Below are 16,955 nucleotides of genomic sequence, written 5' to 3' on the forward strand. Positions count from 1 at the left end.
CCAAGATAATCGTGGCTTGGAATCTGCTTGGGATTCTTTCTTTTTTTTGTGTTTTTTTTTTTGTTTTTTTCTTTGTTTTTTTTTTGTTTTTTTCTTTGTTTTTTTTTTTAAGAAAACTTCTTGACTCAAAATTTGGTTCCCAAAAGTATGTACGTGGAACCGAGAGGGTAATAATATAATCCGAATGGCCTAAATGTGAAAATGACCATGTGTGGAGCATAAAGATGTAAGCTCCATTTTAAACTTGCGATTTTTCAAAAATAACAAAAATGTCAAAATGTGGACTAAAATTCTCTCTAAAATCCTAAGAAAATCGCAAAAAAAAAATATGGTGATGCAAGGAGACCGGATATAGATTCTACTCGGAGACAAGCACTAGTGCTTCATCCTAATAGTTCAAACATGTCCAAGTGTGATCCTCTCGGCGGTGTTGACCGCAGGGCTAAAAACATCTATTGCTATAGTATATCCTACAGTTGTTAGTATTGCATGCATAATTCTTCATGAAAGCTACCTGGCCATGATCACTTACCCCTTTAAGCTTCCAGCATCTGATCCCAAGTATGAAGTCCCAAACTGCAGCTAGTGGTCCCGGTTCGATGGGTGAGATAGCAACAAGATCCTGGACCAATAATGATACAATAACTGTGAACCTGTTCCATGGCATCCAGGGGGGAATAAACAGATAACAAAAATGCATGAATGCTAATGCCCTAACCTAAATGTTATGCAAAAATAAAAAGTAGAAAAGAAGAAAATAAAATCTTTATGGAATTTATAAAAAAAAATGAATGTAAATTAGCTTAAAACTAAAATGTTATGCAACCTAATTAAAAAAATGCATGAAGAAGTAAAAGGAAATACCCCACCCCAAGCTTAAGAACAAGCATTGTCCTCAATGCTTAAGGTAAGGGCGGAAATGACCTAAATCGGGGGATCGGGAGGCGGGAAATGCCTGTGGCGATAGTGGTTTCGTGAAATTCCGACCGATAGAACTCCGATAATCTTGATTTTTTCGGCGAGGTGGGTATTGGAAGGTTATGTTCTTGAGAGGAATGGAGTGGGAGGTCAAGATGGTTAAATGAAGAAGAAGGGAAGCTGAACATTTTAATCTATGGGTCAACAAAGGTCAATTTCGGTCAATGTTGGTCAAGAAAAGTCAAAAGGTCAACTCATTAAAACCTTTGATCAACACCTGGTCAAATAATAGCCAAAAATAGGCCAAATTGCCCATCACAGTGCGCGGGTCGCGCAGAGTAGCACGCGGGTCGCGCAGACCTTGCAGTTAAGTCTTGGGCCAATGTCGCTTCATCACACCTGGCCGCGCAACAGCACGCGGGTTGCGCAACCCGCTGATCCTGATCTTCCTTTTTGCTTCATTTTTCTTCGTTTTTTCACCCGTTCTTGCTTTGGAAGGCCCCAAACACCTAGAAACTCTTGATTTCTTCAAAAACAACTCTTTTGAATCCCAAACACATCTTCAAAACTCATTTATTCAAATTAAAAACACGAAAGCACAATGCTTTCCAAAAATGCCCTTATTTAACGTCTTTGGCGAGACGCCTCCAAACTTCACTTTAACACATTGGGGCATCCAAATGGATGACATATTGGACATTTGAATCAAAACCTTCATAGAACGGATTTAATTGATGTCTATTAACCTTTCAAATTTGCCCCGTGTCTATATTTTTTAATTTCCACACCTCCATTGGGACTCTTTTCTTGTATTTGACTTTCTTTTTACGAGAGAACCATACCGGACTTAGACCTCTGATAATAGCAATAATCCGACCATATTCTTTCTTGTACTTGTTTAGTAAGGTGACCAAATCTTCCCTCTTTGACATGGTGGTTGAGTAGGTGACCGGTTGGGCGTCTTCTTTCTCGGGATACATATCCTTTCAAGGGTCCGACAGATTTATCGTTTCCGGATCTTGTGGTTGTTCTACCACTGAAGTAAGTTTCTCAATGGTAGTGGGTGGCTCAACCTCTCTTTCGTTAACCCGTATTACTTCCTTTACAATTTCATTGACAACATTCTGAATTTCTTCCTCCTTTCTAACAGCCACTTCCACTATTCCTTCTTCTTCCTCTTCTTCATATAACACTTTTGGGCCATCAAAACTTTTCTCATCTTTCAAAGGAATGGAACATGCGCTATGACATGGGCTCTCTTCAGATGGTAATTTGTGTTGAGCCTCCACTATACTCAATGATTGACCAATTTGTGTTATTTGTTGCTCTAAGCTTTTGAGGCTAGCTTGGGTTGTTTCCTGGAAAATTTGGGTAGAGGTGGCAATACTTTTCACGATGTCCTCTAAGGACATGCTTGGCATTTCAGCTTGTTGAGGAGGGTAAGTATAAGGTTGTTGGAACTGTGAAGTTGGTTGGTATTGGTTATTTCCCCACGCTGGGTATGGGTTTTGGTATTGATTATTTCTGCAAGGTTGGTTGTTATCCCACCATTGATCATGTTGAGGCTGATCATAACTGATGGGTTATTAGCACTACAACATTCCTATGGTGTACATGCAAACCCTAAAGCTTTGGATCTAGTTTGTCTAATGAACATGCAATAATCATCCAAAACCATAAACCCTAGATCTATCATGTGATAATCAAATAACATATGAATTACGGTTTAGATCTTACCTTGATTGTTATTTAGCAATAACAATCTCAATTCCTTCTTGTAATTGGATTCTGAAAGCTTAGTGTCACAAGTGTCACACCTCTAATGGAGTCACAAACACCATAAGCAATAAGGATGAAGAAGGAGGAAAGAGAGGACACCAAAAACGTCTAGAAACCCTAAGGAATCTCTTAGCCACGTTTTGGTGCCCTAGGGGTCCTTAAATAGTGAGGCTATTAGGGTTATCTAACAAGGAAACCCTAATTTGACTGCTTAGGCCCTAAGCAGCCCATTGACTCCCTCCTTAGAGGCCTTGGACGATTTCTAATGGGTTTCCCCATAGAATTCGTCCACTCCTCTAATATGGAGTCCGTTAGCCCAATATTCAATTATCACACAATTGATAGTTCTAGTCCCCTAAGTTTAATTAATCTCTTTTAGCCACAAAATTAATTCTTAATTAATTATTGACTAATATTAATTAAACAATATGATTTCTCCTTTAATATATTATTCTCATAATATATTAATAAATCATAATTAATCCTCTCTCTCCATAATTCATCCTATCAAGTTGCTTTGGTGAAGGCAACCCAAAAGGACCATGCACCATCGGGTCAAGTACATACCAAAATAGTTATGGACTTAGACACTAATCCAACAGTCTCCCACTTGGATAAGTCTAATAACTATTTTGTGTATGACTTCAGATCCTAATCCGCAATCGTAGCTTTCAAAAACCGTTGTCAACTCTGATCTTATCAGATACACGTCCTTTAGATAAGGGATCATATATTCCTCCATTCTAGATATCATATAGACGTGAGACATGGATTGAAATCATTCTCTCAATCTATGTGTTGTTTCCCGATTTCTGATTTACGACGACTGACTAATTGAACAAATCAAATTAGTCATGGCCCGGCCGAGCACTTTATGTTTGTCATCACTAAATCATCGAGGGGCCCACAGATATCACTTTTATTCCACCTTGGGTAAAAGGAACGGATAAACTTCGACTCAATGCTCGCTTGTATTCACTCACCGAACCACACACAACAATACGTTTTATAACACCAAGTTACTGGTGTGTTTACATATTATCAATGTGCAACCGACTCGCAAGATACAACTCACACATCTCGGTTTCAAGAATATAAGATATTATCGTCTCACTAATCACTCGTGATAAAATCCATGAAGTGATCCAAGTGAGCGTGGGTTTAATCCAATGCTCAAATCATATTCATAAGCACTCATGAACGTTGCAGCAAACCTTTGCTATGTCTAATACACTTTAGACAATCTACAACCAATTCATGACAATCTTCTTTCATAACTACTCCCAAAGTATGAGCGACTGTGGAACGTTCGAATAATCTTATTATTTAGGAATTCAAAACATGCAAAGTAAAACACAAGAATAATACTAATTTTATATGGCCCAAACCTTTTGAGTATAAATAAAACACTTTTATTTAATCACCATATTCATTACTCATTATTTGTTATTTTACTCAATTTTTCTATTTGATTTTTCTTTTAATAATTATAGGACATGCCTTTTTGCAAAATCATTTTGTTTTTATAAAATGGATATATTTGTTTAATGTAAACACATTTAATATTCAATATTCATCACTCTCCCGTCTTCCTGTTTCTGTAATTATCCGTTTTCTTTTTATGTGGCACAGGTAATTAAAATATCAAAACATTTAAACTTATTTAAAACATCATGCATGGGTTCCGTCGAGAAATATTTCGCCCACATATAAAAGATCTCATTCATCCTGGTCCCCACTCTGTTTTACGCCGTCTTCCGCTCCTCGTTAGCCACGTGTCACCTCTCACTCACTCGTGTCAATTTTTCATTGGCTATCTTTCACTTCATCAAAAATCCTTCTTACGTCATCATCCTCTACATCCGTAAATCTTCCACAACTTTACAACCCTGCATAAAATGATTAATCTACCCCTCAGTTGTGAGGTGGCGTAGAATTACTGTCAAACAATAGTCCTCGTACTAACGGCTGTATTACACTTGATCATGTACGGTTCACCTCATCTTAAATACCATGGTCCGTAATACGCACACTTATTCACCTATATCTAATTTCATATCTCTCTCTCTCTCTCTCTCTCTCTCTCTCTCTCTCTCTCTGGTTAACGTCAAGAACATGCCGGCGATCTTCTCCGATTAGTTCTGAAGCTAACAAAGTGATCATCGGAATATCTTTAAGCATGGAAAGTACTGATTCATCTACATCTTCACAACAACCACACCTGCCACCGGGGTTCCGCTTCCACCCCACCGATGAAGAGTTGGTGGTTCACTACCTCAAGAAAAAGGCAGCCTCCGCTCCTCTTCCGGTGGCCATCATCGCCGAAGTTGATCTCTATAAGTTTGATCCATGGGAGCTTCCAGGTATACACACACACACACACATATATAAATAACAACAACATCTACTTGTGTGATCATCTTGTTATTCATGGATCTCCGTTTTACTACGATTAGGGTTTCTAAACTTTCTGTTTTCTGTGATTATAGCTAAGGCGGCTTTTGGTGAGCAAGAGTGGTATTTCTTCAGTCCTAGAGACAGAAAATATCCGAACGGAGCTCGGCCAAACAGAGCGGCGACGTCGGGGTACTGGAAAGCCACCGGAACTGATAAACCGGTATTGACGGCTGGTGGAACACAGAAAGTTGGTGTGAAGAAAGCTCTTGTTTTCTATGGAGGTAAACCACCGAAAGGTGTTAAGACGAATTGGATCATGCATGAGTATCGACTCACTGATGGTAAATCCATCTGCAAACCACCTGGCTGCGATCCTGTGAAAAATAAAGGATCTTTAAGGGTAATAATCAGTCGTCTATTCAGTTTTTTCAGTTATAATCTTATATACATGTGATCGATTACCATGGTGGTGGTTTGTTTCTTGAAAAATATTCACACTTTTAACTTTGTTGATGTAAATAATATTATGGATATAAAGAAGATTCTTTTCTGTAGCTCGATAGATAACCATGGTAGTGTTTCGTTTTCTTGGAAATGAATATTCAAACTTATAGTAATTTACAAAAAAAAAAATTATGGATATAATCAAAAAAGATTCTGATTACTGTTTGTGATGGTTTGATCGGGTTGATAAATTCGCAGTTGGATGATTGGGTTTTGTGTCGAATCTACAAGAAGAGTAATATGCAGAGACCGGTGGACAGTGACGGCGGCGGCGGTGGCAGTGATCTGACGATGAACGGGATGATGGTATCTCCACCGGCGAGTAGGTCATTCAACCACCCGGGAATAATGAAACCCACTGGAGGCTACACAGGGTATAATACAATGATGGAGAATCATGAACACACCAACGTTCTTTACGAGAACGTCATGCTAAATACCAACTCCGACGCCGACGATAATAACCACCACCACCATAACATCACCACCTCCAATCTCCTACAGACAAGGCGATTAACACTACCAGGGTTGTTCTGGAACGAAGAGGGTAATACAGGAAATTCATCATCATCGACGTCGTACACCAAGATGTTTCTGACTTCGGAGAATAACCAGGATGGAAGTCCGATGGCAGCACAACCGACTGGAACCACCGAAGAAAACAACGGGTCGATGGGGAGTTTACTTAGCCAGATACCACAAACAGTTTCAGTAGCACAGATGCATCAGCAAACAATGCTGGTGGCTCCCGGAGAAAGCATATTCCGACAACAGTTTCAGTTGCCTGACATGAATAATTGGTACTCTTGAATCGAACATATGAAAAAGATGAAATTTTTGTTAATTTTGGTAAGACAAAATGGTCTACAGTTGGTGTGAATGTGTAGCTGGTTTGCTGCCAAATTTAGGTAAGATGCCATGGATGATATATTTGCTTAAGCACTGAAAATATTAGCTAGACTTATTAGATATAAAACACAATTATGTAGAGACATATTAATTATTATGTGAAAAAATTTGCCATTATTTTGAATAAAATCATTATGAAGCTTTAGTTATCAATTAACTATATGATAATTACTTGCGATAAATCTTGATTTGTTATGGTGAAATCAGTCATATGCATTAATCTGATCAAATTGTTGTATTTACATGAATTTGGTACTTTTTGAACAGACTAGCTATAAATTTGAATCATTATATATATTTTCATGAAATCTTGTTTTATTACATTGAATCGAGTAATACTTATTGGTTATATACAGGTTCAACAAATGAACAAATCTTGAATTTATATACGGTTTGAAAAATGTTTGCATTAACTGAAGATTACATTAATTTATTGAGAAAATTAATCAATTTTACAATTTCGTTGAATATATTAATCAATTTTACAATTTCGTTGAATATATTAATGAATTATAATATAATTCCTCTATTTATTTATTACATATAGTTTCAAGAAATCTTGATTAATCCTGATTAATTTGGCCGGCTTCAATTTTATATCAATTAAAAAAAATACTTGTATTACCCAAAACCACCCACATTGTTTTTTGAGATGGTTTTCTAGTACAACCCAGTTAGTTATGCCAGAAATTATACACAGTTATATTATAAGGACATGACTGTTTTACGTGAATATAACTTTATTTTTAAGATGATTTTTACATATCCGTCCTGTTCTAACTTATGGTGACTGCAAAAACCCTAAAAGGTTACAATGGCGCTCATTATGTCTGTGGACTCTTTGTCTTCTAGAACTTCCATGTAATTTGTTACCCTTCAACAGTCCATGAAGATTATTTGAGTGAGAAAACTTGTTTTGTATCGCAATGTATAGGTGATCACATGTGCCTTTATGATCCTAACGACCGTAATTACCATATACTAACCCCCCCCCCCCCCCCCCCCTATATATATATATATATATATATATATATATATATATATATATATATATATATATATATATATATATATATATATATATATATATTCAAATGAAAACATTTTTTGGATCGAAAACATTTGAGAGCATTTTTTGGCCTATCACAATAAAAAACACGCGTGTTTGTATCTTCAAGGGTATTTTCGTAACTTTGTATATAAACGATTATATTGTCTGATTCCTTTACATGTTTGACGGAAGTTCGAGAGTAACATTTGAATTCAGAGTGATTCGATTTGATTTTTTCGCAATTCATCATAGATCTCAGTGATTTATAGGATTTTTCTTCCAAAATTATATGCTTGTTGTTCGTCGATTGTTATAGAAGAAGAAATTGCGTCAACGTCCAATAATTTTAGGTTTAACTGTTCGTTCTATCAAAAGGTAAAAATCTTCGCTTTGCACAAATTTTTTTGACGATTAAACACTGACATTTTTATTTATTTATTCTATTCTAGTAATAGAATGAGTTATTTAACGTTTTGAGTTTGAAAGGAATTAGGTTTAACATATTGTTCATCGAAAAAGTAAAGATCGTCACTTTTCAGAACTTATTTTGATCATTTATCGTTGATTCTTTCATTATAACTTCATTTATCGTTCATTCTTCATGATAACTGCATCGAAAAAGTTAGGTTTAATATATTGTACCTTATGTTGATCATTTAACGTCAGTTATTGCATTTGTTAATGTATTTATCTAGTATAAATCAAAATTGTGAAGTTTGAAGTATAAATTGAAAGTGTTGAGTTCGAAAGGAGTTAGGTTTAATATATTGTACGTTATGTTGATCATTTAACGTCGATTATTGCATTTTTTGTTGTGTTTATGTAGTATAAATCGAAATTGTTGAGTATGAAGTTAATAATCGTGAATTATGTTCGCATGAAAACCTAAATCATTCAGAAAATATTTGATTAGTATGTGTTTAAAATTTTATTATTTGAATAACATGTGATTAAATTCTTTTATTAACAGTGTATGATTAGCAATTAAAGAAAAGATAAGATATGATTGATATCTGTTATGTAAACTATAATACTCAACATAAACTATATGTGATTGATATCATTGATATCTGTTATAAACTATAAATGTTTTATTAACATTGATAAAATCATATGTTATTGATATATGTTATAAAATATAATACAATGCCTTAAAACACACATTATTAATATAAGTTATAATCATAAATGTTTTAGTTATATATGTTTAAATCATATGTGATTGATATATGTTATAATCACAAATGTTATGAACATTTACATTTTATATTATAACATAACATTTACATTTTATAGTATAGTGTTTTATATCATATATTATTAATATTTATTTTAATAATAAATGTTTATGCTGTTAATGACAGGTTCTGTTGTTTGACAATTTCTTTTACAAGAGACAATGTGAGTTCCTGTATAAATGAAGATCAAATTAGTACTTTTGTTGAAAGTGTTGAAGTTGTGGATGAAGATGTTGAACAATGAAGTCATCAAAACTAAATCTGCAGTTTTTTAGGTAAATATTAATTAATGATGTATTTAGAATTTAATCTGTTTTAATAATATTATGCGATTATTCAGTAATTTTTTTAGTAAATGTGATTAATATTTTATTAATCATATGTGATTATTCATTTTTTCATATTTTAATAAATATTTACATCTGTTTATTTTATTTATGTTTAATTTATTATTATAATCACATGTGATTATTCAAGGAATTCGTTATTAATCACATGTGATAGTCATTTGATTTTGTTAATAAATTTATCCTTAATCAGATGTGATTTTACATTTCGTACATTGATGTATATTCAATTTCATGTTATGTGATTATTCAGTAGTTCTTTATTAAATCTGTTTATTATTGTGTTAATCATATGTGATTGTCAGTTTATTATATTGTTAATCATATGTGATTTTCAGTTTATCTATGTTCAATTATCTGTTATAATCACATATGATTATATAAGGAACTCATTTTAAATCACATGTGATTATTCATTGATTCTATTGGTGAATGTTGTAGTTCTTCTAATGATGCAAATTCAATCAGTATATTGAGTACAAGTTGTGTATCAGATTTTTATATGTCAAAGCCTCTGCATGATATCAGACTAGATGTTCCTGAAGAGTTTACACTTACTAAGTCAATGACGTTCAAATATGCTGATGAGGGAGTTAATTTTTATAAAAGATATGCAGAGAAGGCTGGTTTTGATGTTCGTATGAACACATTAAGGGAAAAGGGTGATATAATAAAGCATAGGTATGTGGTTTGCAACAGGATGGGTAAACCAAAAATGAATTCAACGGAACGTAATACAATCTACAGGGTGACAAACTGTAAAGCTAAAATTGTTGTGAAAAATGTCAAAGGGACAGATGAGTATAGGTTTGACAAGTTTCAAGAAAATCACAACCACGACCTTGAAGATACATTTCACTTGAAAAGTACAAGGACTTTTTCATATTCTCACAAGGAGGTCATTATTTGGGCTTCTACAGTTAAAATGGGTGCTACAAAAGCTTACAAGCTGAAATCAACCTCGATAGGTGGTTTTCAGCATGTAAGGGCCAATGCTGTAGATTACAGAAATTTCAAGAGGGATATGTGATCTATTATTGGATTCAGATATGCACAACTTATCGTGAATAAGATGAATGATCGGAAAAACAAATATCCGAATTACTATTTTTATTATAAATGCGATGAAAATAAGGTTTTGAATGCAATGTTTTGGGCCGATGAAACGGAGAAAGCATAATACAGTGAATTCGTGGCTGTCATGTCTTTTGATGCAACCTTTCGTACAAACAAGTAAGTTTTTCTTCTATATTTATGTTTTTAATTATATGTTATTGATGAATACACAATAAGTATGCTTATGTAATTATTTTTAAATCACATGTGATTTATCAATTGTCAACAAGTATACTAATGTGATTATGATTGTAATCATATGCGATTGGTAAATGATCAACATGTATTGTAATGTGGTTATTATTATAATCATATGTGATTGATTATTTATGAACAAGCATACTAATGTTATTATGTGTTATAATCACATGTGATTGATGATTATTATTTCTCAACAAGTATGATGATGTAATTATTTTTCTAATCACATGTGATTTATTAATTGTTAACAAGCATTTTGATTTGATTTTTTGTTTAATCATATGTGATTAATATCATTATTTTTAATTTATTTCTAAGTTCTAAATATGCTTAATTGTATTTTGGTTATGTCGTTATATATGAAACAAGTATGCATTGGTTTTTGTTCCATTCATTGTTATTGATCATCATAAATCATCTATTACTTTTGGAGTTGGGTTGTTAAGCACCCAGGATGTGGATTCGTACAACTGGCTACTTGAACAAATTTTGAAGGCTCATTAAAAAAACAACCATTATTGGTTTTAACGGATTAAGATCCAACATTAAAGCAATATGTTGATTCGGTTTTTCTATCAGTCAAAGCATAGATTGTGCATGTGGCATATCAATAACAAACTGCCAAATAAGGTTTTTTTATATGTTTTCTTCTGTTAATCATATATGATTGAACATATTTGGATATATAAAAGATTTATAATCACATATGATATTAGTCATATATTAATTAAAGGTTAATACATTTAAGATTTGTAACATCCTGAAATTTCAGGCATCCTATTTAAGCAATTTATATTCATTATGGCAGAGCAACTCGACCAGTTGGGTGCCCAACTCGGCGAGTGGAGACGGTTTTGGCCATATGGGTTTAATGACCAACTCGACAAGTCAGAGAGCCGACTCGCTGAGTTGGTGCTGTGTGAAGAAACCCTAAATCTCCGGGTTTGTGTGCTATTTAAAGGGCCTTAAGCCTCATTTCCGCCTCCCTCATCACCCTTGAGCACTGTGAAGAACCCTAATCAAGTTTTAGCTTCTTTTGTGAGAAGGAGAGGCTATCTTGAGCATTTTGGTGCACCTTGAGAGAAGAAGAGGAAAACATTAAGGCTTGGAGCAAGGACGAACATTTAGATCTAGAGGTTCTCAGTGGATAGCTTCTGTTTGAGGTAAAAGGATGCTATATTGATCATTTTTCTTGTGAGATCATAGTTTGGGGGAGTTCTAGGGCTTTCCCCATCCTTCTTATGTTATTGAGTCCCTTGAGCATATCTTGAGGTTGAAACCTCAGATCTAGATTGTAGGAGCTCTTGTGAGCCCAAAGACCCAAGCTTTATGGAGCTAGAGGCAAGCCTATGAGCACCGAACCCTTGTTGAAGCTTGTATTGACATTATGGAGCAAATATGTCGTGCATGAACGTAAAGATCGAAGCTTTATGTGACATTCGAGCCTTGGGAGACTAGATATAGAGTTTGGAGTGGTAGATCTGCCTTAAAACGTTTGAATGAGAATACAAACTGAATGGACTCGCCGAGTCAATGAGCTGACTCGACGAGTCGGCTAGGGTTTTCCCGATGGGACTGAACATGCGGCAACTCGGCGAGTTGACGGGTCAACTCGGCGAGTTGATTTGGACTTTCATGAGAGTTCTGAGGAACCGAATGGACTCGACGAGTCGCATAGATGTACTCGACGAGTTGGGTCAACATGGACTGTTGACTCGAGTGTTGACTTCTGTTGACTTTAGGGTTTGGTCAAACTTGAGGGATAGAGGTCATGGAGGGGTAAAATGGACCCATCCCAAGAGTTAAAGAGGGGCTATCATGAGTTTATTTAGAGTTGTGATCTTTAAGTGTTAATTAGAGATGCTTATTACATGTAGGCGGGGATTAGACTATTCGAGGGGTTTTCAGTTTCCTTGCTTGCTTTCGAGGTGAGTCTTCTCACTATACTTACCTGGAGTGGTAATCTTTGTGTGACCGGAGGGTCTTATGTGATTATATTGAGTATTGTGATATTATGCATTATGTCTTTGTGATTTATGTTGTGTATTATTCTGAGCTTTACTAAGTTAGGACTGGAGGGTCCACCCGAGTTGTGGGACCGGAGGGTTCCACTGAGACACATTGACCAGGGGGTCTTATTCGAGCATAGCAATGAGAGGCTAATGAGATGTGTGTGGTATTTTGGGGAACTCACTAAGCTTTGTGCTTACCGTGTTCTGTGTTATGTGTTTCAGGTACTTTTCAGAATCGCGGGAAGGCACCGGCTTGATTGTACCCACGAGATAGAGTTATGCTTCGAGGATCCTGGATTTTTATTCAACAATTATGGATATGTGTTTTGATAATTGGATACTTTGGGATTTTTGTGAAAGGTGTTAATGAGAACTATGAGATTTTAAAATGAATTTTTTTTTGAAAAATTTACGATGTTACAAGTTGGTACTAGAGCCTTGGTTTAAGGGATTCTGATGTACCTTCGGGTGTGTCTGAACTCAAACTGAGGATTTGAGAAAAACTTTCAAAAGAATTGATTTTTCTAAAATGAGACAGAGTTTTAAGAGAAAACGAGTTGGAGCAGTGTGTACAATCAGCTAGAGCCCGAACAGTGATTTCCCAAAAATACCCTTACTTATTTGTGTTATGAGATATTTATGAGATATTAGTGATGCATGCTAGAGGATAGGCTAGGTATTTCATATTTTAGGGCTAGAGTTGCCTGATTTGTAATGTCTTAGCGTAGGAGTTGTTGCTATCTGTTATGTACCTTGAGTATGTGCTGAGTAGGAGTATCTAGCAGGAATCTTTTAGAGAGAACTTTGAGTAGTGGAGTAATCTAGGAGGGATACCTAGATGTGCTTTTGGAGGAATCTACTGAGCGGGTAGTTAGATGCCACAAGTGGTGGGGTTGCATGAGTCGGCGATGCCTTTTGGAGTTGTGGATAGAGCGAGAGGAGTTATATGCCACGGTGGTTTTACGTGCTGGTGGAGGTTATTCGATGCCCGAATGCTGCTTGCTTTGTGCTTTGTGGAACTCTTGATGATGGGAGTCAGCTACTGAGTGAATATGACGATATTCTGGAGGTAGATGGCTGGCATCATGAGGAGTTCTTCAGCAGCTGATGGCAGAGTAGTGTGAGAACCTAGGAAGATCCTTGGGAGTGACTTTAGTTAGTTGAGTACGCTGATAAAGGAGAGTATTCGCTGGAGAGCGACCATGTGTATCCGGATTGGTGATCGAGAAGGTTGAGCAGTTACTTAGAAAATCTGGGACGAATCGTGTGGAAAGAATGGGTAGATGTGGCAGGTAGTATGGGCCCATACTACTGAAAGCAAAGGACCCATACTCGAAGCAGGGAGAATCCCAGAGGTTCTAAATAGAAGGATAAGGAGAGGTAACATGGTTCGGGTACCATGATTCGTAGCAGAGTATATTTTGGTCTTTACCAATTATCCGACGATGGGTGTTCAGATTGAGGAAGGATATGGTAAACTATGGGGCCAGAGGGCCATGTCGATTGAGCTTCGATAGAGTGTTCCTGGTGAGGGAATTGAGCTTAGATCCCGAGGATTAACTGGTGGCCTGCCAGTTGGAGTCGCAGGACTTGAAATGGAGGTGATACGCTAAGGAAAATTTCGGTCTGGGTTGAGTGATCGACCAATGGTTGAGATGTCACATCCTGTGACGAAGATTACACTATTTCCATTTCTCGCGTGGAGCGAACGAGATAACGAGCTTCCGGTTCCAGAGTTTGGAGGTAATTCCGTGGGGTATCATATAGTTGCGATGTTTTCGCCAGAGTAATTGTGATATGTTACTGCGAAGTGTTTCTTATATCGTGAAAGATTCATAGGTGGGGACCGAGATGGATGAGGAAAAGGAGATGCCTTGGTCGAGTAAGGCATACTTTTTATCAGCAGATTCAGGGGATCAAGAGGAGTATAGCGGGGCGGCGGCCCTCGTTGCCTACGTTGTGTATCGACTGTAAGAGTGAGGTCTCTTATTTCTATGATAATCAACACGATGGAATTTTGGTTGAGTGATCAGAGACGAGGTGTGTAATAGTGCATTATTTCCCGATTAAGAGTCGTGACTAATTCATGATAGTTGGGATATCCGACGGTGTGTCAGTATGACTAGAAGCAGTCACGTGGGGAGGATTCCGAGGATTTCATCTGAGATTCAGGATATTTGGAGTTGCTTGGTCTCTATCGGGAAGATCATCGAGTGTTACGTTGTATGCTCCAAAAGTCAAGTGTGATGTACCTGGTGAAACAGTCTGTAGAGTAGACTGTTGGTATGCCAATTGGTCATGGTTCGAACCCTGAGTGGGGGAGAACTGGGTATTCTATTGAGAGGATCAGCGATCTGTTCAAGTGCGGTTAGAGAAATGGTTATGGAGATCTGCGGTACGTACACGTGAGACTCGGGTTATTGGTGGATGAGGCAAGATGTAGAGCGAGATGATGCATGTTGCACGTGTTCAGGAAAGGATGAGTGTATCCATAGAGAGTAGCCGTTAGACAAGGACCTTATTGTGGTTAGGAATTCTTTGAGTTTGTAGTGGTTGAGTTCGAGGCGGTTGGCTCGTTGAGGTCCAGTTTTGACTGTTGAGGATTTCTAGTTCGATGTATGGGTTGTTATATGCGCTCCGGGAAGGGCAATGATTAATTTGGCAACCAACTTTAGAGTCGGTATGAGTATTCTCGCATGAGTTTTATGCAGTAGAGGATGGGGTTTCGAATTGTCATCAACGTGTTCTTAGCCAGTGATGATTCCTCCGTGTTTCAAATTGTGAGTTGGAGTATTCCGAGGTATCCGAGTATGATGTCGTGAGTGGATGATTAGTGGTTGAGGCAAGACATCGTGGGGTTCTGTGATGGTGTACCGAGGTATCCGAGTATGATGCCCTAAATCTTGGGATTACTTGAGACTTGAGTTTAGTGGAGTACTGAGTGTCTATTGTTGCAGTGGGAGCCCTTCATCTAATTCTCATCGAACGGGATTATCCATGAATGTGAATTGTAGCGAGAGAAGGTGTTTTGTTGCGACGACTGTTGTCAGGAGTAGCGGTGCTTAATTTGGGTAGGTGTGTGTGTACCTATCTATGATTGGACCACAGAGCATGAGTTAGTGGACTTAGTGGAGTGATGACTTGAGGATGAGATTGTGGGGTGATAAGAGAGCGAATGGATCCGAGTGGGAGTAATCACTCGGGACTGTCAGGGAAAAACCGTGGGGTGAGCCCACGGCGAGTGAGAGAGTATTGTGAAACTGCAGGGAGCCGTAGCTTTCACGAGTCAGTGAGAGAGTGTCGTAAGCTTGCGGGGAGCCGTAGCATTCACGAGTCAGTGAGAGAGTATTGTAAATCTGCGAGGAGTTGTAGCTTTCACGAGTCAGTGAGAGAGTATTGTGAAACTGCGGGGAGCCGTAGCTTTCACGAGTCAGTGAGAGAGTGTCGTGAGTCTGCGGGGGTCGTAGCATTCACAAGTTAGTGAGGTAGTGTCTTAGGACTACAGGGAGCCGTAGCACTCATTAATCGATAAGAAATAATGTTGTAACTACGGGGAGCCGTAGTATTCACTAATCAGAGCATGACGCAGAGGAGTTCTTAGGCTTGGGTAGCCTTACCAATTGAGTCTTTGGGAAACTCGAGGCCGGATCAGGGGCGAGACTGGGCTCTCCATGATGGTCGGAAATCGTTACATCTCGATTGGAGAAGTGGTGTACACGTAGATTTGTGGATCACGGGGCGTGAGTTGAGTATCAGAATGGAGATGATTGGTTCCAATTCTTCTGATGAATCAGACTCCTGAGCTTGAATTTGGTTCTATTGTGTAATGAGTAGGCAGGATGAGATTCCAGATCTTCGGATAGGTTTCATTTTGAAATGAATGGGTTCCATCTGATGTCTTAGACCTGAGCGGGTCAGTTCGTTGGTTTGGGAAGGACCTCGAGACGCATGTAACTAGTGAGTGGTAGACGACAAATTTCGAAGGTGAAGCGACTTCAGATGGGGTTGTAGTATTCGCTCGAGGTAAAGCGAACTTCGTGACCGGTGTGTCATATGATGGGTAGAGATAGCTGTTGGGATTATAGTGTTGCGTCATTGGACTTTTGTTTAAGTCTTTTATGTAAACGGTTGGGCCTGTTCACCGTATTCAATAGGGTTAGAGTATTTAAGATGCTTGCATGCATCGTATTTTAGTTAACTCTTATCTTTTACTTTATAACCCTAAACACGCCTCTATAGTAGCAATTCTTCATAGAGTTCTTCTGAGGCGTGACTATTAATCATTCAACATCTTTGAATTATCGTTGTGTTATTACTTTACTTGTTCTGAATCTAATCGATCATTAAGGATTTATTCCTAACAATTGGTATCAGAGCAGGAGACTGTGTAATCTATACACATCTCTTCTGTTTGTTGATCTATTAGGGTTTCCGTTAATATAGGATCTTGTTTAGTCGTCTTTATTGTGTTTCTGACGGCTTA

General features: G+C 37.3%; 1 protein-coding gene across 1 annotated transcript; it reads left to right on the forward strand.

Annotated features, from left to right (window-relative positions):
* Positions 1 to 4,625: 4,625 nt before the first annotated feature.
* Positions 4,626 to 6,660, forward strand: LOC145136906 (NAC transcription factor 56-like). The gene is made up of 3 exons (XM_079071014.1): positions 4,626 to 5,060; positions 5,187 to 5,494; positions 5,797 to 6,660. The coding sequence occupies exons 1-3, from the start codon at positions 4,877 to 4,879 to the stop codon at positions 6,406 to 6,408; spliced, it is 1,104 nt and encodes a 367-aa protein (XP_078927140.1). The 5' UTR covers positions 4,626 to 4,876; the 3' UTR covers positions 6,409 to 6,660.
* The last annotated feature ends 10,295 nt before the right edge of the window (positions 6,661 to 16,955 follow it).

Source organism: Lactuca virosa, chromosome 9 (assembly GCF_052849685.1).
Source record: "Lactuca virosa cultivar CGN04683 chromosome 9, Lactuca_virosa_CGN04683_v6, whole genome shotgun sequence".
In the NCBI taxonomy this organism is placed as follows: domain Eukaryota; kingdom Viridiplantae; phylum Streptophyta; class Magnoliopsida; order Asterales; family Asteraceae; genus Lactuca; species Lactuca virosa.